Source organism: Balaenoptera acutorostrata, chromosome 15 (assembly GCF_949987535.1).
Source record: "Balaenoptera acutorostrata chromosome 15, mBalAcu1.1, whole genome shotgun sequence".
Lineage (NCBI taxonomy): Eukaryota > Metazoa > Chordata > Mammalia > Artiodactyla > Balaenopteridae > Balaenoptera > Balaenoptera acutorostrata.
Genome location: NC_080078.1, coordinates 16,042,937 through 16,066,385, shown reverse-complemented (window position 1 = coordinate 16,066,385; position 23,449 = coordinate 16,042,937). Strand labels below are relative to the sequence as shown.

The window sequence follows — 23,449 nt, the reverse complement described above, 5'->3', positions numbered from 1 at the left end:
AGAGTAGCTCCCACTAGCCGCAACTAGAGAAAGCCCGTGCGCAGCAACGAAGACCCAACACTGCCAAAAATAAATTAATAAATAAATAAATTAATTAATTTAAAAAAAAAAAGAAGACAAACCTTATTTTTGTACAAATGAAAAGGGGCTCTTGGGTGCTATATACCTTGAGTTTGTTTATGTCTGAGAAGGTCTGAAGTCATTATATTTTAATGTCAACATGGCTGGATTATAGTATTTTCAACTCATGTTTTAAGTATATATAAATAATATCTGCTCATGGTAAAAATGTCAAACTGCAGAGTAAATTATAAAGTGAAAAGTAAAAGTTTTCCTCTATCTCTGTATGCAGTCTCACTCAGCCATCTCCCTACCCAGCCAGCTGGGGGTGCAGGCCCAGCGCCTGGCACTGAGGTGCTCTACACAGTGTAAAAAATGGTCTTGACCTTCAGTACGCTTACGTTTGTGTCTCAGTTAATGAAGTGGGGCCAATAGTGCTTATGTTAGGACTGAAGCAAGCTGGATGGGGACTGTGTTGATCTTGTGAGTACACGTCTCATCCAAAATGGGCAGCCAACTGTTCAGCTCCAGCTGATTCTTTATTTTTAAAATAAATTTATTTATTTCTTTATTTTTGGCTGCACTGGGTTTTCGTTGCTGTGTGCGGGCTTTCTCTACTTGCGGCGAGCAGGAGCTACTCTTCATTTCATTGAAGTGGTGGCTTCTTTTGTTGCAGAGCACGGGCTCTACGTGCACGGGCTTCAGTAGTTGTGGCACGTGGGCTCAGTAGTCGTGGCTCGCGGGCTCTAGAGCGCAGGCTCAGTAGTTGTGGCTCACAGGCTTAGTTGCTCTGCGGCATGTGGGATCTTCCTGGACCAGGGCTCGAACCCGTGTGCCCTACATTGGCAGGTGGATTCTTAACCACTGCGCCACCAGGGAAGTCCCTCCAGCTGATTCTTGTTCAAGGAATGCAGACTCAATGTTGCTGGATTTCAAGTGAAAGGAGAAATTTGTGGTTGCTCTGCCAAACTTAACACACAAAGGGGCAGGATTTGATCAGTTGGCGGATGCTGTAGTTAGTTGCTCTGATGATGGGCTCTGGAGTCTTGGGTTTGAATCCTAGCTCTATCTATCACACATCCATTCCCAGTTTCCTCATCTATAAAATGGGATTCTACCTCATAGGATTCTTATGAGGATCAAATGAGATGCTGAAAGCACATATGAGATGGGCTCTTCATAAAGCTTATAATCTAGGGGAAGAGTCAAATGAACCTCATCTGGGAATTACACACATGAAGGCTTCACTGGGACAGAGACCTGAAGGATGAACAGTTAACTGGGTGCAGCAGTGGGAAGGGTGGAGGGGAAGGGCCTAACAGGCAGAGGGACCAGCTCCAGAGAAAGCCCTGAGGCAATCATGCAAACCCAAACTAGAGCAGTGAGGACGCAGAGGAGATAATCTTCTGGGAGCCAAGGACTTCCTAACTGATAAAGTGTGAGCTAGAAGGAGTCTCAGTTCATCCTGAGGCCAGTCCCTGCAAATTTAGGACTTCACATCACACTGGCCTGTGTTAACTTTCCTGACAGAAAAACCACACCCACCAAGTCTTCCGCAGGGCCCTCTAACCCTCTTCTCTCAAACACAGAAGAGAGGGGGGAAGCACAGGGGTCAAAAGTGAGTTGTTTTCCAGGCAGAGGAGGAAGATCAAGAAGGCAGGTAAGAAGGCACGGAGGTAGGAAGCAGTCCCATTTGCTTTGGCAGCTGAGGTGTCTGGGTGAGGGCAGGTGCCTCCAAAACTGGCTGGGCGATTTGCAGCGTCCACAACTTCAGGTTGAGGAATCTGGTCAGTTTGTAAGACCTCAGTCAAATGGAGAATGGGCGCCCCCTGGGAGCAGTACTCGGTACTGGACACAGGAGGACCCAGATGAGGAGCGGTGGGGGAGGAGGGGGTGCGGCTCAAGATGGGGTAGACTGCCTGCCACGGTTTTCTTCTCACAGGAGCTAACTCCTTGCGGCATGATGGATTCCTGGGATCCCGGAACAGCTGGGCTGGAAGGGACCTCGAAAAAGGAACTACCAACACGTGCCCCGTGTCAGGCCCTGAGCTGGGCATTTTCGTGAACATTGTCTTAACACTCCTAACTCTGCTTCGAGGTAGGTATCGTTATCCCCATTTTTCAGATGAGAAAAATCGAGGTTTGGTGACTTCCCAAGAAGGGGCGGGGATTTTGTATGACTCCAGAGCCTTTCCCCTGGAGCTCTCACGACTTGGAAGCTACCGACTCTCTGAGGTTTGGGGGAACAAGCATCGGGTGTGAGGCGCCGAAGCTTTCCAAGGGACAACAGCGTAACGGTACTTTCGGCAAGAACCACGCCTCCCTTGTCGCGACAACACTGATTTCTGTTGCTTTCCTTTAAGAGCCTTCCCCAGAAAGATGAAGTCCTCGCCACACGGGGAGGCGGATATTATATATTCCTGGATCGCCCGGACGTCTTTCTCCCTCACCCGCATTGATCCCCACTGGTGACATAAATTCTCCCCCGCTACTAGCGAGTGAAGGCATGAGACTACATTTCCCGGCAGGTCGTTCAGAAGGGGGTGGCGGGGAGAGAAGGAAAGAGACCCTCTGTTTCCGTCCGCTCTCAATTTGGCGTGTCTGCCGTGATGCATATTTCAACAGCCCACGTCCTTTCTCTGTAGAGCTAAGGAAGGGACTACGTCCCCCAGCAGGCACTGGCGCAGAGGGCGAGTGATAGGCCGCCATCTTATTGTAGTCCTTTCCCCCGTTTCCGCAGGGAGTAGCCTTAGCGCATGGACTACAAATCCCAGGTCGCCGTCTCCCCTTTCCTTCGGCTGCCATCTTCGCTGGTAGCCCCCGCCCCTTTCCCCTTCCATTGTCTCGACCGAAGAGAATAGAGGGGAGCAGGGAAGACTGCAACTCCCGTCAGGCTCTGCGCCAACGGGATGGGGATTTCGGTATTACAGGCGGGCGAGATGTCCAAGGTGGTAGAATGAGGCGACGGGGAGAGGTTAGGTAGCCTGCCATCTTTATGGTAGTCTCCTTATCCTCCTGGTTCCGCCATTCTTAAGGAACGCTAGAAGGCTAAGAAACTACTATTCCCATCGCACCTCATAAGATCGACTACTAGTCAGGTGTCCGCCCCTCTTCCGCCATCTTGCTTGTAGTCCTCGTTCCTTTTCACCTTTCCATTGTTCCTGACGAGTAGAAATGGCAACGGGAAGGCAGCAGATGGACTGCGACTCCCGTCAGGTACCACACACGCGGAGGGTTGTGGACAGGAGGGCGTGTGAGTGCCTGGGAAGGAGGTCGGGCCGGGGAAGAAGGCCATGTTGTTTGTAGTCATCGTTCCCGCTGCCCTATGCTCTGCAACGGGGAGCCTCGGGGCAACCGGACTATAACTCCCGGCACCCTCGGCTCCCGATTCGGCACGTCCTCCGCCATCTTGTTTGTAGTCCCCGCTGGCCCCAGCGTCCCATTGTTCCCACGGTGGCACCAGCGTCCGCAGGACTACGACTTCCGTCGTGCCCTGCGCGTGTTAGTCCTGGAAAGTGGAGGTGGTGGGGGAAGGAGGGGGCAGGGGGCGGGGTTCTTCTGGGAGAAGGAGGGAGTAAAGAGGAGAAGGAGGAGGGAAGGAGGAGAGAGGGGAGGGGGAAGAGAGGAGGAAGGAGGAAGGAGCTCAGGAGGGATGAGAGAGGCGGCCCGGGCCCCGGGCCGAAGCAGCGCGGGGCCGGGGGACCAGGGGGGCTGAGACACCCCAATTGCCCCCTCCCCCTTTTCCTGCCCCCTTCCATCCTTTCCTTCCAGCCTCCGGCTTGAGGAAGGGAATTTATTCAAATTTTATTTAAATCCCTATCTCCGGAGGGTCGCGCGCTGGGGGGAGGGGGAGAGGGCGGGGGCGCGCGCAGGCTGGGGGGGCGGGGCCGAGCAGCTTCCTTCACCCCCCTCTGCTCGCCCCGTAGCAGCCGGGCAGGGGGCCGCAGGCCAGGGGCGGGCCCAGGGGAGGGGGGCAGGTTACAGGGACCCCCCCCTCCCCGGGAACCGGCGGTGGGCGGGGCTTGAACCCCGGAAACGGTGGGGGGCCCAGGCCTGGCCCAGGACCCCTGGGCCGTGGGGGCCGGGAAGGGGCCAGTTAAAGGGCCGGGGGCGCCGGGGAGAGGCGGGGCGGGGTGGGGGGAGGGGAGCTGGGACTCGGACCCCCGGACTGAGTGGGGCCCGGGCAGAAGCTGTGCACCCTGCGCCCGAGGAGCCCCCGTTGGCCTGGGGGGGCTGAGGGACTAAGCCCCCCAGAGCAGGACCTCCCCCTGGAAGGGCCGCGCCGCAGCCCGTGGGAGGGCCTCGCCCCCGGCGCCCCCCATCTCCACTCGCCGCCGTCCCGGCCTCCGCCGGAGGGAGGGGCCGAGCGCCCTCGGGGGGCCGTGGACCCCGGCGTTCTGAGCGTTTCGCGCCCCGTGCCGCCCGGCCCCCCCGCCGCCGATGGCCGCCGACCCGCCGGGAGCTGCCGAGAAGGGAGAGATGGCTCCCGGGACACGTGTGAGGTGGGTTCATGCGGCTCCTCCTCACCCCCAGACCTGGGCAGCTCCCAGTCCCATTCATCCTCAGCCCGGCCTCTCTCTACCTTACCCGCCCCCAGCCTCACCCTCTCTTTGCTCCAAACTCCTCATCTCCAACCCTCCTTCCTGTTACCTCTCAACCTTGGGGAACTGGCCTTCCTTCCTAGACCCTGCTTCCCCTTGCAGACCCCCATCCCCGCCTGCAGTCGCCGCCCTCCAAGGCCCCTCCCCTGGAGCGCTGGAGGGCCCCTTCCCCCCATGGATGGGTCTGGAAGTCCCTGGAAAGGGGGAAGCTGGGGTAAGACTCTGGCCATAAAGAGACCCTCCAGGCCCGCTGAGTCTGTATGGGATCTTGGAGGATCTGGTTTCCATGGGAAGGGGAGCCCAAGGGATTCTAGACAATTAGGAGTGGAAAGCAGCTTGGGAAGCTGGGGGGGGTGGTACACATGTAGGACTGAGCCCATCTTGAGTTCTGTGGAGATGTCAGGCTGGATTCGAGAATCCCAGGGAATCTGGGAGATTGCCCAGGTTGACCTGAGAGACCCACGAGGAGGCTGTCTTAGAGCAGACGGAGCTCTGTGGGGAGCAGAGGAGTTGAGATTTTTGGCTGAGGAGGGGCTCTGAAGCAGCATCTCAGGGAGGGTTTCCGAGCACTGGGAAGTTGGGCAACACAGTGACTCTTTAGGGACTGGGTTAGGGAAGAAGGATACCGTTGAATCCGGTGAGGAAATCTAGATTTTAGGGGAAGAGAGATTGGGTCTTAGTAGCTTATGAAAGAGAGAAGAGAGGGAGTAGGAAAGGTCTGGAGCTTCCACCCAGGAATCTGTGGGTATTTGGGAGCTAAATCTGGGGCATTTTAGATTGGGGAGAGCATGGGCTGGAGCACATTTGGGTAACAGGGGAAGAGTTGGGACCTGTCTAAGGTAACTCCACAGACAAGGAGCCCCTGGCTTTCCAAGGAGCTTTGCTGTGGGGATGTCAGTGGAGAGGGCCCATGTCCCTCTCAGTGTCCTTTCGTCCTCCCTGGCCTAGGCAGGAGGGCACGATGAAGTGTCAGAGCAGGAGTGAGCTCCGGAAGCCAGTTCTCGGGGCTCCCAGAGGGCCCGGGTGAGCTGCTTTAGGGAGAGAGCGGCCTTGCCTAGACGGAGTGCTTCCCCTCACCCGCTGCAGGAGACACACCTCCTTGTTCCTTGTCTCCCTGGGTAGGAAGCCAAGCTCTGGCTGCCTAGTAGTGGGGGAAGCTGCCAGGAGTCTCCCCGGCCAGGGCCCCAGTGGGCCCCTGACCTTGCCACCCTCCACCCACAGCCCTCGGCGTTGCTGACGCCCCCAATGTCGTCGAGCAGCCGGGGGCCGGGGGCCGGAGCGCGCCGACGCCGAACCCGCTGCCGCCGCTGCCGGGCCTGTGTGCGAACTGAGTGCGGGGACTGCCACTTCTGCCGAGACATGAAGAAGTTTGGGGGGCCCGGGCGCATGAAGCAGTCGTGCCTGCTCCGGCAGTGCACTGCCGTGAGTTCTGCCCCCGCCGTAGCGGGCACTCCTGGGGCTCCGGGCACCTTTCCCCAGCCAGCCCCAGCGCCTTTCTGGGTGACTGGTGGTGACTCCTTAGAGTGTAATGTAAAGTTGCTGTTTGTTCACTCATTCATTCACTGGCTTGTTCAGATATTCTCCAGGCCCGTTTTTGTCCTCAGCTTCAAGCTGGGGCCAGTGTTAGGGTGTACAGAAGAATCCATCCCACTCTGTACCTTCACGTTTTTCCCAACTTTCAGAGGTACAGACCCACAGAAAGCTCAGGCCCTCCTGTACCCCTTCCCAGAGCTGGCCCTGTGAATAGGTCTTTGCCTTCTTTGGCCTCCTTTTCACCTGTTAGAGTGGTCTTGGATTTGAGGCCAGTCTTACCCGCTGTGTGACCTTGAGCAAATCACTTTGAACCTCAAGGTACCTTCTCTGTGAAATGTTTCCTTTGCTGAGTTGTAAAGGTTAAACAGCATGGATATGAATGTACCTGCTACAAGGCCCAGCACACAGTAGGTATCCAAGAAACGTGGGTTTCCTCCCAGCTTCCTCATCCTTTGAGCTTCCCAGGGCTCCAGAGAGTGGTCCTTCCCCAGCAGCCATGAGGAGCCAGCTGCATCCTGGGTCCCCCTCATGCCGCCACCTCCCTTTTTTCCTGCAGCCACTCTTTCCTTGTTGGTCGCTTTACCCCACAGCCCCTCCCTTTTCCTCCTTTCTCCCCCAACCCTTGCCTCACTTTCCTTCCTTCTTCCCCACCTGCTGCTTCCTTGAGCCTGCCTCACAACCTTCTTGATATGACTCAATATTACCACTGATTTTTCCAAAGTCATGTTGTCTGAAGGCCACTCTCCTTTTTCTAGGACCAGCCAGCTGCCTTTAGTGTTCCCAGGGGTCTTGCCAAAACGGGGTTTATTGTGGGGTCCAGGGCAATCCTTGCGCTGCCCACTGAGCAAACTCAGAATCACCCCAAGCTGCTGCTGTGTTCCCTCCAGCCCTCTCTGGGTATTATTGTCACGTTTGCCTATAGTCTTCTTTCTTTCCCAAAGCCAGCTACAATGTCAGGGTCACAAAGGCCCTGGATCCAGATGCAACGATCACAGCAGTAATAACTATGTATCAACTACATTTCCTGCATTATCTCATTTTTATGACAGTCTTGCAAGAAAAAAATTCCTAGCCCCATTTTACAGATGGAGAAACAGAGATGTAAGGAGGTTAAATCGGTTGCTCAAGGTCATACTGCCAAAAAGGAGCAAATTCAGGATTTGACCCAGCTTGGCCCATGGGTTCTGAACCTCATCCAGCAGCTGGCCAGGATCCCCAGAAAGAAGGGTCTTTCTCCTGCTGCTTGCTTTTGGAGTCCCTGACGCCCCCTCTCCCCCGACAGCCTGTGCTCCCACACACAGCTGTATGCCTCTTGTGTGGGGAGGCTGGGAAGGAGGACACAGTGGAGGGAGAGGAAGAGAAATTTGGTTTGAGCCTCATGGAGTGTACAATCTGCAACGAGATCGTCCACCCTGGCTGCCTGAAGGTGATGGCCCTGGGGACCCTGGAGGCTGGGGTAGGGCAGATTGTCGGGGAGCAAGGAGGTGGGCTAGGCTGCCTCTGAGTTTGCTGGCACCTGACATCCACTCCCTGCCCTCTGCCTGCAGATGGGGAAGGCTGAGGGTGTCATCAATGCAGAGATCCCCAACTGCTGGGAGTGCCCTCGCTGCACCCAGGAAGGCCGGACCAGCAAGGTAGGGGCTGGGGCTTGTCTGGGTGCTAGGCTCTGGGTAGGTGGGAGGTTGGGGATCTGTGCAGAACCTCACCCCCAGCTTCCATCTCCCCAGGATTCAGGTGAGGGACCAGGCCGCCGCAGGGCTGACAACGGCGAGGAGGGCGCCAGCCTGGGGAGTGGATGGAAGCTGACGGAGGAGCCGCCACTTCCACCACCCCCACCCAGGCGCAAGGGTCCCCTACCTGCTGGGCCCCCCCCAGAGGACGTGCCTGGGCCCCCCAAAAGAAAGGAGAGGGAGGCAGGGAATGAGCCCCCTACCCCAAGGAAAAAGGTGAGCCAGGGAGCATGCTCACTAGGTCCAGCCTAAGGGATTCTGGGAGCTGTAGTCCTGTTCCTTTTGGAGGGGAGGAGGCCCTGGGAGATAGTGCTTCATGGGTTTCCCCCAGAGATTGTAGGGAGATATAGTTCAGGAGTTGTTGGTGGGAGGATGGCGCGTGCTCAGTATGGTGGAGAGGTACAGGTGAGAGGCAAATGGCACTGGACAGGGAAGCTTTGGGTGCTTTAGAGAAGAGGCAGAGAGCATGCTCAAATTAGCTGCTGCAGAGGAGGAAGGAGGGGCTGGAAAGGGCCTGAGGGGGAAGAAAGAGGAGATGAGAGCATGCTCAGTGAGCCAAGACACTGGTTACAAGGTGAGCATGCTCAGAGTTCTCCCTGAGATTGGGGGCTTCTGGGATTTGTAGTCTGAGAGGAGAGCATAGATCTTAGTTTTGTGGACAGTGCGGGGCTAATGGCGTCTCTCCCTTTCCCCCTATCTCCTTCTTGCCTTGGTAGGTGAAAGGAGGCCGAGAGAGGCACCTGAAGAAGGTGGGTGGAGACGCCTGCCTCCTCCGAGGATCGGACCCAGGCGGCCCCGGCCTTCTGCCCCCCAGGGTTCTGAATCCGAGCCAGGCTTTCTCGTCCTGCCACCCTGGGCTCCCTCCCGAGAACTGGGAGGTGTGCCGGGGACCTCCTCCCTCCCCTTCCCACCTTTCCGTGCCCCACCCTCCACCCTGAAGACAGAAATCTGTCCCTTTTTGCCTACGTTGTCCTGCCCCAGCCCCACTTGGCCATGATGGGCATTTGGGCCCCTGGAAAGAGTGGAGGGGGAGAGTGGGTTGGGGCCAGGCCACAAGAGCCCCGGATTTCCCAAGAACCCTTGGGGTATCGTCTGACCCATTTGCCTTGTCTTTCCAGACCTTAAAGGGGAAAGAACTGAGTTCAAATCCCTGTTCAGCCACTGACTCCCTGATTGGTTTTGGCAACTTGTCAGCTGCTCTGAGCCTCAGTTTCCTCATCAGTGAAATGGAGATGATACTACCTCCCTTATCCCATCTATGCCACCGAGCTGTTTAATGACATTAAAGTAAACGAGCTTTGTAAACTGAAAATGTACTAGATTCGAGGGAAATAAGGCCCAGAGAGGTTTAAAGACTTGTCCAAGGTCACACAGCAAAGCTAGAATTCAGATGTCACTTTGCACTGACACACTGAATGCCAGGGTCTGCCTGATTGTGTTCAAATTCTGCCTCTGCCACTTATCAGTTTGTAACCTTGGGCAAGTCCCATAATCTCTGAGCCTAAGTTTCCTCATGTCTAAAAAGAGTGGCCCAAGTTGCCCACTCCATCCCAGCACTGTGAGGACGTCATGAGTCAGGATGGGAGGCTCCACCCAGGGCCAGACAGTCATTGTTACTGTCCCATCATTGAAGAGACACTTGAAATTGTCTGGTCCAGCGTTCCATGTTGTAGATGATGAGAAAGGGGCTTCCCATTGTCAGACAGAGAATGGATAGCCCAGCCAGTACTCAAAACTAGACCTGTAACTGTTCTCCACACCTCACTGCTTTTGGAAACTCATAAGCTAGTGAGACCCATAAGACTTAATTCATTGGATCAGCGCCTTCATGTGACAGATGAGGATAGTGAAAAGTCCAGAGAGGGCCATGGCTTGACTGAGGCCTCACGTCACTCAGGAGCAGAGCCAGGGCTGGAACTCAGGACTGTCCCTTGGGCCGTTCATCCCTTGGTGACTCCTCAGGGATAGGGGGTGGGGAGGAATGTGCCAGGCCCTAGAACAGCCTTCCTCTCTCCCCGCAGAAACCAAAGCCGCCTTTGGCCTCTGCGGAGGGCCCGGCGGTGCCGTCCCCATCACCCCAGAGGGAGAAGCTAGAGCGTTTCAAGCGGATGTGCCAGCTGCTGGAGCGGGTGCCTGACACCTCCTCGTCCTCGTCAGACTCCGACTCGGACTCCGACTCGTCGGGCACATCCCTGAGTGAGGATGAGGCTCCTGGGGAGGCCCGGAATGGGCGACGGCCAGCCCGGGGCAGCTCAGGCGAGAAGGAGAACCGCGGGGGGCGGCGGGCTGTGCGCCCTGGCAGTGGGGGGCCCCTCCTCAGCTGGCCCCTGGGCCCCGCCCCCCCGCCCCGGCCCCCACAGCTGGAGCGGCACGTGGTGCGGCCCCCACCTCGAAGCCCCGAGCCCGACACGCTGCCTCTGGCTGCCGGATCCGACCACCCCCTGCCCCGAGCCGCCTGGCTTCGAGTCTTCCAGCACCTCGGGCCCCGAGAGCTATGCATTTGCATGCGAGTCTGCCGGACTTGGAGCCGCTGGTGAGTGGCCTGGTCAGGCCTGGGTTCCATTGCCCACACGCTCCTCGCTTGCTGTGTGACCTGTAACAGATCCCGGAGCCTCCCTGGGCCTTGTTCTTGTAATGATAATGCTTCTGTAGGATGTACGTACTGCGGTGTGGTACTTCCGTGTTGACTGTGTACAGGCTGCTTTTTATATATGAGCTCACTGAACCCTCACAACTTTGTGAGGTGGGTGCTGTTATCCCATTCTTCAGATGAAGCTGAGGTCAAGGTCATGTGGAGAGGAAGCAGTAGAACCAGGAATTTGAGCCCAGTCCTTCTGGCTCCAGAACCTTTCCTCTTAATAACTGTCATTTATGAGTGCTTAGTATGTGCCAAGCATAGTGCTGACTGCTCTGCCTGCATCATCTCACTTGCTTTTCTCCTCCCTCTGCTGAGGACAGTCTCATTGTTGGTCGCACTTACACATAAGAAAGCCCTTTGCCGAGTGGCCTCTGTCCTCCCAGAGGCAGCCGTATTTGGGCCTCCTGATACTGCTTGGAACTTCTTTGTGGCCCGGAGCCACCACCAGCACCCTCGGCCTACCCTCCTCCCATCTCCCCACTGCTTTCTGAGTCTTGTTTCTACAGAAATGGTGGTCATCCTCCCAAACCCCTGGTCTTCCTCTTTGGTCCTGCCCCTGGCAACCCCCCCGCCTCTCCATCAAACTCCTACACACTCCTCCATCTGTACCCTCCCTCCCCCCCACCAAAAGAGCACATAGAGACTTTCTGCATGTTGACAAGCCTTAATTCACTTTCAGGTTCCCATGAAACTGTTCAGGGCAGATACTGTATCTGTTTTAGCTTTATGTTCTCAGCACAGGACAAAGGGTAGTGTAGGTGCTCAAAAAACATTTTATTAAATGAGTAAATCCAGACTCTTTCCCAGGCCCTTACTGTGGGCCAGGCATCCTGTTGGGCACTTTGCAAACATTAGCTGATGTGTTCCTCATAATAACAGCCCTGCGAGGTGGGGGAATGAGGGACACCTGAAAGCACAGTGCAGTTAGTGGCTGACCTCAAACCTCAGTCCTTTTCCTAAGGATTTTGGGGTGCTTGTTCATACTTTCTGGTCTCCGTGGAAGCTATAGAGCTAAGAAGAGAGGAAGGTAGGCTCTGGAGGTAAATTACCCGTAAGTGAATCTTACTCTTCCTTTGATTAGCTGTATGTTATCAGGCTAGTTCCTTAACTTCTCTGTGCCTCAATTTCTTCATCTGTTAAACCAGGGGGACCAAGGCATTTACTTGCTAGTGTTTTTGTAGGTTAATATACATAAAAAATTGAGGACAGTACTTAGGGAAGAGAAACTTCTCAGTGCCTTAACAGCAAACATTATTACTCACTCAGCTACAAATATTTACTGAAAGCACAGACTTTTACATCCTCAGAACACAGATATGTGCCCTTGAAGAGCTCCCAGTCAAACTGCAACATAGAAGCAAATAGTTACAGCAGTTGCTGGGGATCACCACCCTTGCCCCAAGTAATAATTGAGGAAATGTTTGCTGAGGCCTCTTCATCAGGGCCAGCCCTGTGTTTGGCACTGGGATCCAGAGCTTGAAGAGGACCCGATTTCTGCCTCAAGGGGAGACTTGTGACTAGAGGTGGACGAAGCACAGAAGCTGGACTGGACGGTGGTTTCCAGCTTGGGCCCTGGAGTCTGGCACCCATGGGTTTCATCAGCTGTGATCCCTGCACTTCCTGGATGAAATGGCCATGGGTGGATAGCTATACCTATCAAGGCCTCTCTTTTCCTGTCTGTAGTCTGGGTTCATATCAATACCTTGTAGGGATAAAATGAGGTGGTTCTTGCAAAACACTTAGCACAGTACCTGAAGGGTGCTAAACACTCAATAAAGTAGTGGCTTTTGATGAGAAGGATGAGGGGAAGGTGGAGCAAGGGCCTGCGGGGGGCACCGTGGGACCAGTCAGGAGGCTCTTCTGAGGCCTCTTCATCAGGGCCAGTCTAGGCACAGAAGCAGGGGCAGTGAGGATGGAGAGGAGGGACTGGAGTTGGGAACTTTTTAAGAAGCAGAATGGCTTGGATTTGGTGGCTGAATGGCTGTGGGGGCAGCAGGGTGACTCTCAACTGAGTTTCTGGTCCATGAGCCTGGGTGGGCAGCAATGCCATGGCCCAGGCTTGGGAATACTGAGGAGGGGCAGGTTCCGGGGTAAAGCCAAGAGCTCAGATTTGCCGTGTTTGGTCTGAAAGGCCTTTGGGCCAGTCAGGAACAAACAGGAGAGAGAGCAGCTGGATGTACAGGTCTGATGCTTAAAAGAAAGATCGAAGTTCGGGAGTTTTTAACCTACAGGTAGCGACTTCAAGGAAGAGGGCAGAAATCAGTATGTCAGCATTTGTGAGTTAGAGAAAGAACAGGCAGAGAGAGATCGAGGGCACGAGTGTGTCCTGAAGGAGAGAGGTTGAGGAAGGAGTGAGTGATGAACAGGGTCGGGTGTTGACGAGAGGTCATGAGAGGCCAAGGACCAGAAGTGGCAGTTGGATTTCGCTACAAGGAGGCGTTGATATCTTTGGCTGTGCTACGTGGGGGTGAGGGCACTGGAGCCAGGTCGCCTGGAGTTGAGGTTGGACTTGATCTCTTTGTTCTCTGCTGTGTCCCTCGTTTCTAAGATATGTGGCATACAGTAGGTACTGAAAAAACACTTGTCGAGTGAGTGAATGAATGAAAGTGAGGAAATCAGGATAGAGTGTGGAAAGAGGTAGGGTGGAGTGGGATAGAAATTTTTAGGTGGGAGAGCAGGAGGTTGCAGGCTTTCCTGTCTGGTGCCTTCCATCTTCTCTTGGAAACAGGCGGCAGAGTGATCTGCCCAGGCGAGCGGAGGGAGGGCGGGTGGATAAGGCCTGGGGGAGCTGCTGAGTCGCAGGGGAGAGGGTTGGGACTTCGGAGGAAATGAGCAAGGAAGGAACTAGACCCCAGGTTCAAGGCAGTTGGGGTTAGGAGTAAAGACTTAGAGGGGGACAGATTGGAGGACAGCGGTGGCAGCAGGGAGCCCAGAGAGCTGAGAAGGAAGAACTGTCTTCGGTTGGAGCCAGGAGGCCGTGCATTCCTTACAGGTGGTAGTTTGGGCTGGTCTGGCTCTGTGGCCCCAGAGGGCCTCTGCAGGAGGGAGGTTTTGCACCCGAATTTGGGGATTTGGAGGTGGGCTTAGTAGGGTGCTGACTTGGTCAGGGGTGTTGAGTCAAGGGGAAAGGGAATGGGGTGAGGCATTTGGACATCAAGCTCTACCTCCCCTGGCTTGATGTATGCTTTGGCCTCAGACTTCTTCTGACCTCTTGCCTAAGTGTCATTCTCTAATCTAGAAAGAACTTGGCTATGGCTCCCTGTCACGTTCACAATGAACTTCCACGGTCCTGTTGGACATTTGGACACGAACAGCGACTGCACTAAACACTTCTTCTTTTTAGAGAAGCCCTTTCAGAAGGGTCCTGCACTATCTCCCTTCTTCTTTTTTTTAACATCTTTCATTTAATATTTTTCAATCATTGTTTAAAAAAAATGGAAGTGTAGTTAATTTCCTCTCCCTTCATTTTTGCAGCAAACCTTTGAAATAAGTGCTGCCTTTACCCCATTTTATGGTATGGAAAACGGAGGCCCAGAGAGAGCAAGTGACTTGCCTAAGGTCACTCAAAGCACAGAGGTGGCAGAGCTGGGATTTAGATCCCCACAGCTCACACTCCTCACCTCTGAGCTCTATGGCCACAGCCGTCCAGCCTGGCATTCCAGCCCTCCTTGCCACGGCACCCCTACCCTGGGCCTCCTCTAGCCTCACCCCCGCCTCTTCTCCACTTCAGAGTTCAGGCTCTCGATCCAGACTAGCCTGGTTTATGACCTGGCTCTGCTACCACTAATAACTGTGGGACGTTGAATAAGTCTCTTAACCTCCCTGGGCCTCATTTTCCTTACCTCTAAAAAGGAGACTAGTAGTTACCTCCTAGGGCTGTTGTGAGGTTAAATGCTTAGTGCACAGAATGCAGTAAACCCTCAGTGAACACTAGATGTTCGTGCTAGAGTCACTGTCATCGTCATCCTCATCGTTCAGGGGAGCTGATGAATTGCCCTTTGTTCTGCTGCCTCGGGTTCTCAGAGCTCTCCGTTTTCTCTCTGTGCACTGGGCCTGGATACTGGTTCTTCCTCATCTGGAACTCACATCATCTTCCTCCCCTCACCGGAATAACTACTGCCTTCCTTTTCTTTTTCTTTTTTTTTGCCACACTGCGCGGCAGGCAGGATCTTAGTTCCCCGACCAGGGATCGAACCCGTGCCCCCTGCAGTGGAAGCTCGGAGTCGTAACCACTGGACCGCCAGGGAAGTCCTAACTACTGCCTTCCTTAAAGTCTCAGATCAGGCATTGTCTCCCTGGGAAGCTCCCCCTCCCAGTTTCTCATTGACTCTTATCATGTCCCTTGTTGCCTCAGTTACTGTGGACTTAGCTGTCACCCCCCTGTTTTCTCACTGTTCCATGCCTGGACACTTAGTATTAGTAGGGCCCTCAGTGACTGTTGGCTGCCACTCTGAGCTTTAAACCCAGTGTTCTGGTCATCTAAGGGCAAAGGGACAAATTAGCTACAGCCAGGAAAAGTCAGGAGAGACTTCCTGGAAGAGGAAGCACTGGAGCTGAGCCCTGAGTGATCTGGGGTGGTTGGCATTTCTGTCAGTCACACATGTGCCAAAATGTGTTGGCACCGAACAGCGTCTGTCTATAGGCGGGCAGGTGGTTTGGCCTGGCTCTTGTGGAGTACGATATAGAAACAGTTGGTGGTCTGTGTGTGCCTCCAGGGGGGAGGGCTCCCTTCTAGCCGTGGAAGATACAGGAGGGCTTCAAGGTGGTAGCGGCAGTTGAGCTGGAACTCAAGACTGGGTCGGAGTGAGCAGAGAGAGATTTTGGATGGAGTAAGATGGAGAAAAGGGGCAGAACCTAGGGGCAGAAGCTGGGTTGAAGGTGGGTTATTTTGGGTTTTGTTTTTTTCCTTTTCCTTTTTAGAATTGGAGAGATTTGCAAATGTTTATTGGTTGAGTGGACGGAACTGGGAGAGGGAGAGGCTAGAATGCCGGAAGAGGGGGGAGATGGTAGGAGGTGGCAGGTGGGACAGAGGGGTGGAGTTGTTCAGATTGAAGCCTTAGTATCTGTGCTTGCAGCTTTCCCTAAAATGTCACCCGGGGCTCCGGAGTGTGCCTGGCAGTTGTAAGTGGCACAAAAACATGGCTTAATCCTTCCATTATTGATAGTTTTGAAAAGGAAATCTCTCCATTGGGTGCTATTATATCTTTAACACCTTTCTAATACTTATCTCCCTGTTCAATAAAAATAGTCTTTAGATGGTAGCCAAAAGCCACAGCAACACCTAGCTAGAATTTAGTAACCCTGGCCTGTTTTTATGGTGTTTATTTCTAAGGTTAACATATTTATGTGAAACAATACTGGTTTTAAGTTCAAAGAGGGGAAGCAATTTAAACATAAATTCATGTTCTGCAGATGAGTGGATAGCGAATGACTAGAGTTTGGGCATCACTGCCCCAGCACAGGGCTTCTTGAAGGGAAAGCCTCCAGAATGGGGGCTGGGAGGGAGGTAAGAGACAGCTTCCTGCATCCCTCCTCACCCCTGTTGCTTCTGACACAGTTCATCTAGCCCAGTGGTAATTTCCTGACATGGCTTTGAACTACTGTACTAGAAGAAACTTTTCAGACTGAGTCTTGAGGAACTTCAGTGTACTACAAAGTATTAGTAGATGACCTTGGGAGAGATGGGGAAGGGTTCCCTGGTAAAATAAGTTTGGGAAGCCCTTCTCCAGGTCTCTGCATGTTGGACTAGTCAAGGCTCTCAGAAATGCTGGGATCAGGATCAAACAAACCTGTTTCACTTTGTTGAGGCTTCATTCGTCTTTGTGGTTTCAATACCTGGGACCTCCTAGGCCTTCCATAAACACTGACTGAGTGAATAAATGGGAAGCCATAAATGAGGTGTGTTGTAGGGGGTGCTCTGTGGGAGCTTTGAGTGGTTCACACTGGCTTGGCATCATCCATTCATGCAACAGATATGCAACAGGTAATGTACTATGCACCTGGCCGGTGCTGGGCACTGGGGCTGCTGAGGGGAAGAAGCCAGGGCTGCCCTTGTGGAGCCTCCATTCTAGCTGAAGGGATACAGTAATCAAAGAGAGAGACTAGGGCTGTAAGTCAAGCCTTGGGCAGCTGGTCCTCAGGATGGGCAGATGCGGATCAAGGGCAGAAATTACTAGAGCATGAGAAGTGCCCACAGCCACCATAAGAAGCCCAAGGTAGGGGATGGGGAGCTGCTGGAAGATCTCTTTGGGGCTCCATCAAATACAGTGTGTAGGGGTGGGTGCGTGTGTCTTTGGCAGAACGGCAGAACGCTTTAGCAGCTGTAAGGCCCGCTAACTATAGTAACCCCATTTGAGCTTAGAACAACCTTGTGGGCAGGCTGAGTCTGGACTGTCATCTCTACAAGGCCTCTGAGGCTCAGAGAGAGGAATGGACTTACCCAAGGTCTCACATCCAGTTAGTGATGGAATCGACCCCTGAACCCAATGCTCTTGGCCTGGGTCCTGGGGCTTCCTGCCCTCCCCGCTATCTTATATGGACCAGGAGAGAGCTGGGGTGAACCCGTTAGCATGGGGGTGGGGAATTGTGGGCTCCCTGAGAGCTGAGGACTGAGGTCTCTGTCTCCCCCTTGTGGCCGACAGGTGCTACGACAAGCGTCTGTGGCCTCGAATGGACCTGAGCCGGCGGAAGTCACTGACCCCGCCCATGCTTAGTGGTGTGGTTCGTCGCCAGCCTCGAGCTCTGGACCTCAGCTGGACAGGTGTCTCCAAGAAGCAGCTCATGTGGCTTCTGAACCGACTGCAAGGTAGTGCCGGGTGGTGAGGCGGGACTGGGGGAGGAGGGGGACAGATCTGGGACGGAGTCCTCCTAGCACCAGTTTCCCGACGCCCCCCAGGCCTGCAGGAGCTGGTGCTCTCTGGCTGCTCCTGGCTCTCCGTCTCTGCCCTGGGTTCAGCCCCACTGCCGGCCCTGCGGCTCCTGGACCTCCGCTGGATCGAGGATGTTAAAGACTCCCAGCTCCGAGAGCTGCTGCTGCCTCCGCCAGACACCAAACCAGGTGCAGCCTCTGTTGGCTCCTTTGTAGAAGGGGTCGGACAAGGTGGGGGTATGAGGCCTCCAAGGTCTCTTCTGACTCCTGCTGGGTATTAAAGGATTTGAAGAAAGGACAGGACACATGAGTTTGAGTAGACAGGCCCTGCTTGGCCATTGTTCATTCGTTCACTCTCCTGCTGTGTGCTGGGCCCTGTGATCAGAGCTGAGGGAACAGGAGGAGGAGGATGTAGCCCCTGCCTTCTAGGGGGAAGATGACTATGGGGTGAAACACAATATAGGACAGGAGGATGACACAGAATTCTGCGAGAAGCCAGGGGATTGTGAGTGAAGTCTCTGGGTGTGGCGGGCACTACTGGAGAGCCTTCACCAGAGGGAGCAGCGGTGACCACTGTGGAAGAACGCAGGCCCAGTGTGGCTGGTCAGTTCCATTTGTCAAGAGGAGCCAGAAATAAGGATTTTCTGTGAAATATCCTGGTTTTTAAATGATGGCAGTTAATTCAGATTCTTTTAAAATTCATGTGTGGACCCAGCAAAAATATGACTGAGCAACAGATTTGGCCCCTCGATCCTCTTGTTCTACAGTAAAAGGATAAGGATTTTCCTGAGGGAACAGAGCAGAAAGAGGGAGCCAGTTGACTTGGGAGGTTGTGTGGAGGTGGTAGTTTCACTTCCCAAGTCAGACCAGCCACCTCTTCCCCTGGTCAGGCCCAGGCCCCCCGCCAGGTAAAGTCAGCTTTATGGCACACATAGTTCTGGGTCCGGCCCTGGGTAGGGCCCTGGAGACCTCAGACTGAGTCAGACCCACTCCCCACCCGGGTGGAACCCCAGTCATGCGAAGAGACTCAGAAGTAGAAGGTTATGGCGTGACATGGTGAGAGCTGTGGTCAGGGGGGCGGGTGGTGGGCAGGAGGGCGGTGAGAGAAGCCCTCCTCGAGGGGGTGCTATTTGAACTGAGTCCTGAAAGGGACAGCGTTTTCCCAGGGAGTGTGAGGCAGGAAGAAACAGTTTTATGAGATGTGAGAACCATGTTGGCAAAGGGGGATGCTGGGAACTGAGGCTGGTCAGGTGAGCACAGGCTTGGTCACTTTGGGGGTCATACGGAGGTGTGAGGTGGGGATGCTGAGGCCTGGGGCTCTTTGTCTAGCTCTAGCCGGGAGATGGGATACTCACGGCATCTTCTCTGGCCCCCACCAGTCTGTTCTCCATAATGAAGCTGGGGAACTATCCAGAAGGTCAGATCTGTCCATGTCACCCCATGCTCTACACTCGTTCTCGTTGCTCCCTGGTGGTCTCTGGATGAAGATCAGTATTTTACCACAGTCGATAAAGGCTGGTCTGGCTCCCACTGACCTATGGTGTCCTTACACTTCAGCCACCTCAGCCTCCTTGCCAAGTTTCCTCCAGCCCCAGGGCCTTTGCCCACTCCTCTTTGCTTAGAATGCTCTATCCTCCTTCACCTGATGAACACCTAATCGTCTTTCAGGCCTCAGCGTAAATGTCACTTCCTCCTAGAAGCCCTCCATGATCTTATCCCCCATTGAGATTACAGTCCCTCTTCTAGAGAACAGTCCCCTCCCAGCATATCACTGTACAGCTGTGAAATGATTTGATTAATATCTGTTTCCTCCCACAAGATTCTTAAGCTCTGTGAGGGTGAGGACCGTCCGCTCACCCCAGCACCTTGCTTTCACAGCTCTCTTTCATGGCTCCCTTCTTCCCACCCCATACCCCTCCACAGCAGTCTTGGAAGGGGAGTAGAGGAAGAACTAGGATTCTTCCCATTTTCTGGATGAGGCCCCAGAGGCCCAGAGGGGTTGAGAGCCAGACCTGAGCACCCACCCACTGCCCACTCTTACTGGAGTTGGACTGAGCATTGGGAACAGTGCGTTGCATGAGGTGAGAAAGTGCCGGTTGTCTGGCAGACTGACTCCATCTCCTCCTGCTTCAATTCACTTCAGTCTAAGCCCCTTTCTCAGGAGCTTGCAAAGGTGAGCTGTCCAGGCCTCCAAGGCCTAAATTCTCATTGGGACTTTACACCCACCTTTATCATCTTGGCTCCCTGGCTTCATGCAGCATTCCTGGAGCAAAACTGAAAGTTTTCCTACTTCCTTGCTTTTGCCCCTGCTGTTCTCTGCCTAGCTATGCTTCTCTCCATGTTCCCTCTCCACATGTTCAAATGCTCGAAGGCCCACCTCAGTGAAAACCTCCCTGATGCCCACTTCTCCCGCCCCAGCCACATGTGACCTCTCTTTCCTCTGCTTCCCTCTATTGGCTCTTAGCTGTGGCCCGAGGTTGAGGGCATCTGCAGATATATCCCCTTTCCAGGCTCTCAGCTCTTCAAAGAAAAAAAAAGAGGTAGAATTCAGAGCTTGCCAAGTCAGGTGCCCACAGACTTGGTGGCCTGGCAGGTTACAGTAGTGGTGGGCTTGGTGCAGGACGTTAGGGAGTACACCATGCAGCTTTCATCATCAGGTGAAAGGGGTAGCCCGGTGATGACAGAGCTGACAATTTTTCAAGGAAAAGCTCCATATCAAAAATTTCTTTATAAAAATGTCCTTTTGGGAATTCCATGTCAAACCAGTGGTTAGGACTCCAAGCTTTCACTGCTGAGGGCCCAGGTTCAATCTTTGGTCGGGGAACTAAGATCCTGCAAGCCGCGTGGAGTGGCAAAAAAAAAGAAAAAAAAAAAAGTCCTTTTTTGTAGCATCAGTCACTAAGAAAATTTTTAGCACTATGCAGACACCATAGAACACTTGTGTAGGCTAGCTTCCTGACTTTGTGACATCTGATCTAGTTTATTTAGGGGCTAGGCTGGTGTCTGGGAAGCAGATAGCGCTGCGGGAAGAGTTTGGACTTAGAGTCACAAGGCCTGGTGTCCTGGCTCTGTTAATTCAGATCTTGGATAGATTGTTTAGTGATTTGAAGCCTCCGTTTTCTCATCTGTAAACAGGAATGATAATCAGAGAACTTGTCTCCCAAGGCTGTGGTTCTTAAAGTGTGGTCTCTGGACCAGCAGCTCAACATCACTGGAGAACTTGGTTTTTTTTGTTTGGTTGGTTTTTTGGCCACACCAGGCGGCATGCGGGAATCTTAGTTCCCCGAATCAGGGATCGAACCCTGCAGTGGAAGCGCACAGTTGTAAACACTGGACTGCCAGGGAATTCCCTGGAGAACATATTAGGAAAATAAACTCTGAGGCCCCACCTTAGACTCCCTAAACTCTGGGGGCGGGGCCTGCTGCCAGGGAGATGCAGAAGCCTCTCCAGTTGGAGAGCCGCTGGCCTAGGGGCAGGCAGCCACTTAGCTGGTGCCTGGCCCACGGTGCGTGCTCAAGCAATGGCTGCTGGTGTACCAAGGGAATTAAGTTACAAAAACCAAAAACGGAAATGCAGGATTGTGGTAGATACAATAAATGGAAAGCTTTGGGTGCAGAGATAAGGGGTGGGTGCTCTTCTACCCCGGAGAGAGAGGAAGAGGAGACCTCTGAGCTCGGACCAGAAAGCCAGGGACCCTGGCCAGGCAGGGGATTGAGCGCAGGTGGCCCCAGGCACAATCTCTTGAGGTAGGGTCCCCTGTGGAGTTTGGCCCAAGTATTTGGTGGGGAGAGAGAGGAGTTTGGAGCTGAGACGGGTGAGACCTTGTAGGAACTGGAATGTTCTACCAAGGAGATTGGACTTCTCTGAGGTGCCCTTGGAAAGTTTTTAGCAGAGGAGGGATGTGGTCCCATTTGCATTTGAGAATGGCTCTCTCTGGATGAGTGGGTGAGGAGGCTGGGGCAGGAGTTCAGGCAGGAGTGGTGTCGCCCCAGTGGTGAAGGGATCCAGACGGGGACGCCACTGATCATGGAAGGAGAGAGATGTGCCAGAGGAGCCTGCTGGGATGGCAGTTCCGTCGGGGATGTCATTTGTTGGATGAGTGACTACATACTGAGCACTATATGCCCCAATTCCTGGGCACAGAGCAAGAACAAGACAGATAGAAATTCTTGCCTTCATGGAAGTGACATTCTAGTGGGACGAGAGGAAAAATATATAATATGTCAGATGGTGAGAAAAAGAGGGAAAAGTGCAGGGAAGGGGTTTGAGTATGTGGAATGTTATAGTTTCAGGTGGAGTAATCATGGAAGGCCTCCTTGAGGAGGCAGTGTGAGCACTGGACAGATGAAATGATGTCGAGTTGTGTGTGTTTGGGGGAGAAGAGCAAGCCATGAGCCATGTAGAGAATGCAAGTTGAGGTTCCCTTATAGTGGGAGCAGGTTTAGGGGGTGGTGAGGGATGAGTGTGGAGACACAGCTGGTGCAGGGATGGCAGCAGCCAGGAGACTGACCTCTTCTCTGCCTGCCCAGGGCAAACGGAGAGCCGTGGGCGGCTGCAGGGGGTAGCTGAGCTGCGCCTGGCCGGCCTGGAGCTGACGGATGCCTCCTTGCGGCTTCTGCTGCGCCACGCACCCCAGCTGAGCGCCCTGGACCTGAGCCACTGCGCCCACGTTGGGGATCCCAGCGTCCACCTCCTCACGGCCCCCACCTCCCCGCTCCGAGAGACCCTGGTGCACCTCAACCTCGCCGGTAAGTGTGGTCCCTTGTCTGTCCATCCTGCTAACCTCTTGGTCCCTGTGGTCCGTGCCTACCCGCTACTCACCTTCCTGGTCTCAGCTGCCATTGCCCCATCCCCAGGTTGCCACCGCCTCACGGACCACTGCCTCCCGCTGTTCCGCCGCTGCCCGCGCCTACGCCGCCTAGACCTGCGCTCCTGCCGCCAGCTCTCCCCTGAAGCTTGTGCCCGGCTGGCAGCCGCCGGGCCCCCTGGCCCCTTCCGCTGCCCAGAGGAGAAGCTACTTCTCAAGGACAGCTAGTTGGGTGCCCCCCACCCTCCCCCAGGACTCATCAGGAGCCTGGACCTCAGGCCTTCCATTTCACCCCTGCCAGGAGGCCAGGTTCCCCACCTCATGACTAGGGGTTCCTGCCCAGGGACTTGAGCCAGCCTCCCCCCTCTCTACCCCCTGCACTGATATCTCTGGGGGTCTCTCCTTCCCATCCCCTCCCCCTTCCACCTGCTTCATTGTCCATCCCCTGGGGGGAGTGGGTCAGAGGTACTGGGGGGTGCTGAGCCAAAGGGATGGTGGGAGGGGGGCTGAGGTGCAAGTCTGAGGGAGGGAGAATGGGGAAAGGGTATCTATCTGCACACATGATACTGGGAGCCAGGGGGCTGGGGGAGGTGGAGGATGGGCGGGGGGGTGGGGGGCGGGCAGAAAGCAGACCACCAAGGGTTCAGGGAACAAAGACCAGATACTTGGAGTTGGGGGGTGGGGGTGGGAGCCAAAAAGGGAAACCAGAGGAGCAATTGGGGATCTGGGCGTCGGAGATGAGGGGATTCGGGGAGCCAGGGGAAAGGCAGGGCTGAGTGAGGGGTGGGGGCAGGAGCACCCCCTCGGGGTCACCCCTCTCCTTCCTCCCTCCCCAGATTTCAGTCCCTTCCCCCCAGCCCTGACTCCTTGAACGTCACTGACAATGGCAGCTATTGTGAGGAGTGGGGGCTGCGGGCCTACCCGCTGTTCGGCGCGGCCCTGGGGAGCGGTGAGGGGTACCCCAGCCCCCTACCTGCCTCCCCGCACTATACTTGAACATTCATCTGTACTGAAGTGTTACTTGAACCGGGGGAACCTCGGACCTGGGGGAGCCGGAGCTTGAGGGGACAGGACCAGCTTGGACTGAGACTGGACCGGTGGGCACCCAGTTTGGACTGGACCACCCCCAGGCTCTCTCTTGCTTTACTGTATTGAGCAGCTCCACCCCTCCTGACCTGGGGTGGGGGTGGGGTGCCAGCCCAGTGATGGGG

The 23,449-nt window shown here is 54.6% G+C and overlaps 1 protein-coding gene across 3 annotated transcripts; it reads left to right on the top strand.

The window, feature by feature from the left end:
• Nucleotides 1–1,955: 1,955 nt before the first annotated feature.
• On the top strand, nucleotides 1,956–22,811 carry FBXL19 (F-box and leucine rich repeat protein 19). Of its 3 annotated transcripts, none has more exons than XM_057529451.1 (11): nucleotides 1,956–2,158; nucleotides 5,883–6,083; nucleotides 7,477–7,620; nucleotides 7,742–7,828; nucleotides 7,922–8,140; nucleotides 8,641–8,802; nucleotides 9,946–10,457; nucleotides 17,204–17,367; nucleotides 17,458–17,619; nucleotides 21,961–22,179; nucleotides 22,288–22,811. In XM_057529451.1, exons 2-11 carry the CDS (start codon nucleotides 5,907–5,909, stop codon nucleotides 22,464–22,466), a joined length of 2,025 nt encoding a protein of 674 aa, XP_057385434.1. In that variant the 5' UTR covers nucleotides 1,956–2,158; nucleotides 5,883–5,906; the 3' UTR covers nucleotides 22,467–22,811. The 3 variants fall into 3 exon arrangements, with proteins under 3 accessions (XP_057385434.1, XP_057385435.1, XP_057385433.1); XM_057529452.1 differs by lacking the exon at nucleotides 1,956–2,158 and adding an exon at nucleotides 3,644–4,562 and having other exon boundaries at nucleotides 8,641–8,673; nucleotides 22,288–22,810; XM_057529450.1 differs by lacking the exon at nucleotides 1,956–2,158 and adding an exon at nucleotides 3,644–4,562 and having other exon boundaries at nucleotides 22,288–22,810.
• The last annotated feature ends 638 nt before the right edge of the window (nucleotides 22,812–23,449 follow it).

What these genes read in the sequence shown, in the direction of transcription:
- FBXL19 (XM_057529451.1), top strand. Translation starts at nt 5,907, where the DNA reads ATGTCGTCGAGCAGCCGGGGGCCGGGGGCCGGAGCGCGCCGACGCCGA. An exon ending in TCCACCCTGGCTGCCTGAAG is followed by an intron (nt 7,621 to 7,741) that starts GTGATGGCCCTG and finishes CTCTGCCTGCAG; the next exon opens with ATGGGGAAGGCTGAGGGTGT. An exon ending in AGGAAGGCCGGACCAGCAAG is followed by an intron (nt 7,829 to 7,921) that starts GTAGGGGCTGGG and finishes CCATCTCCCCAG; the next exon opens with GATTCAGGTGAGGGACCAGG.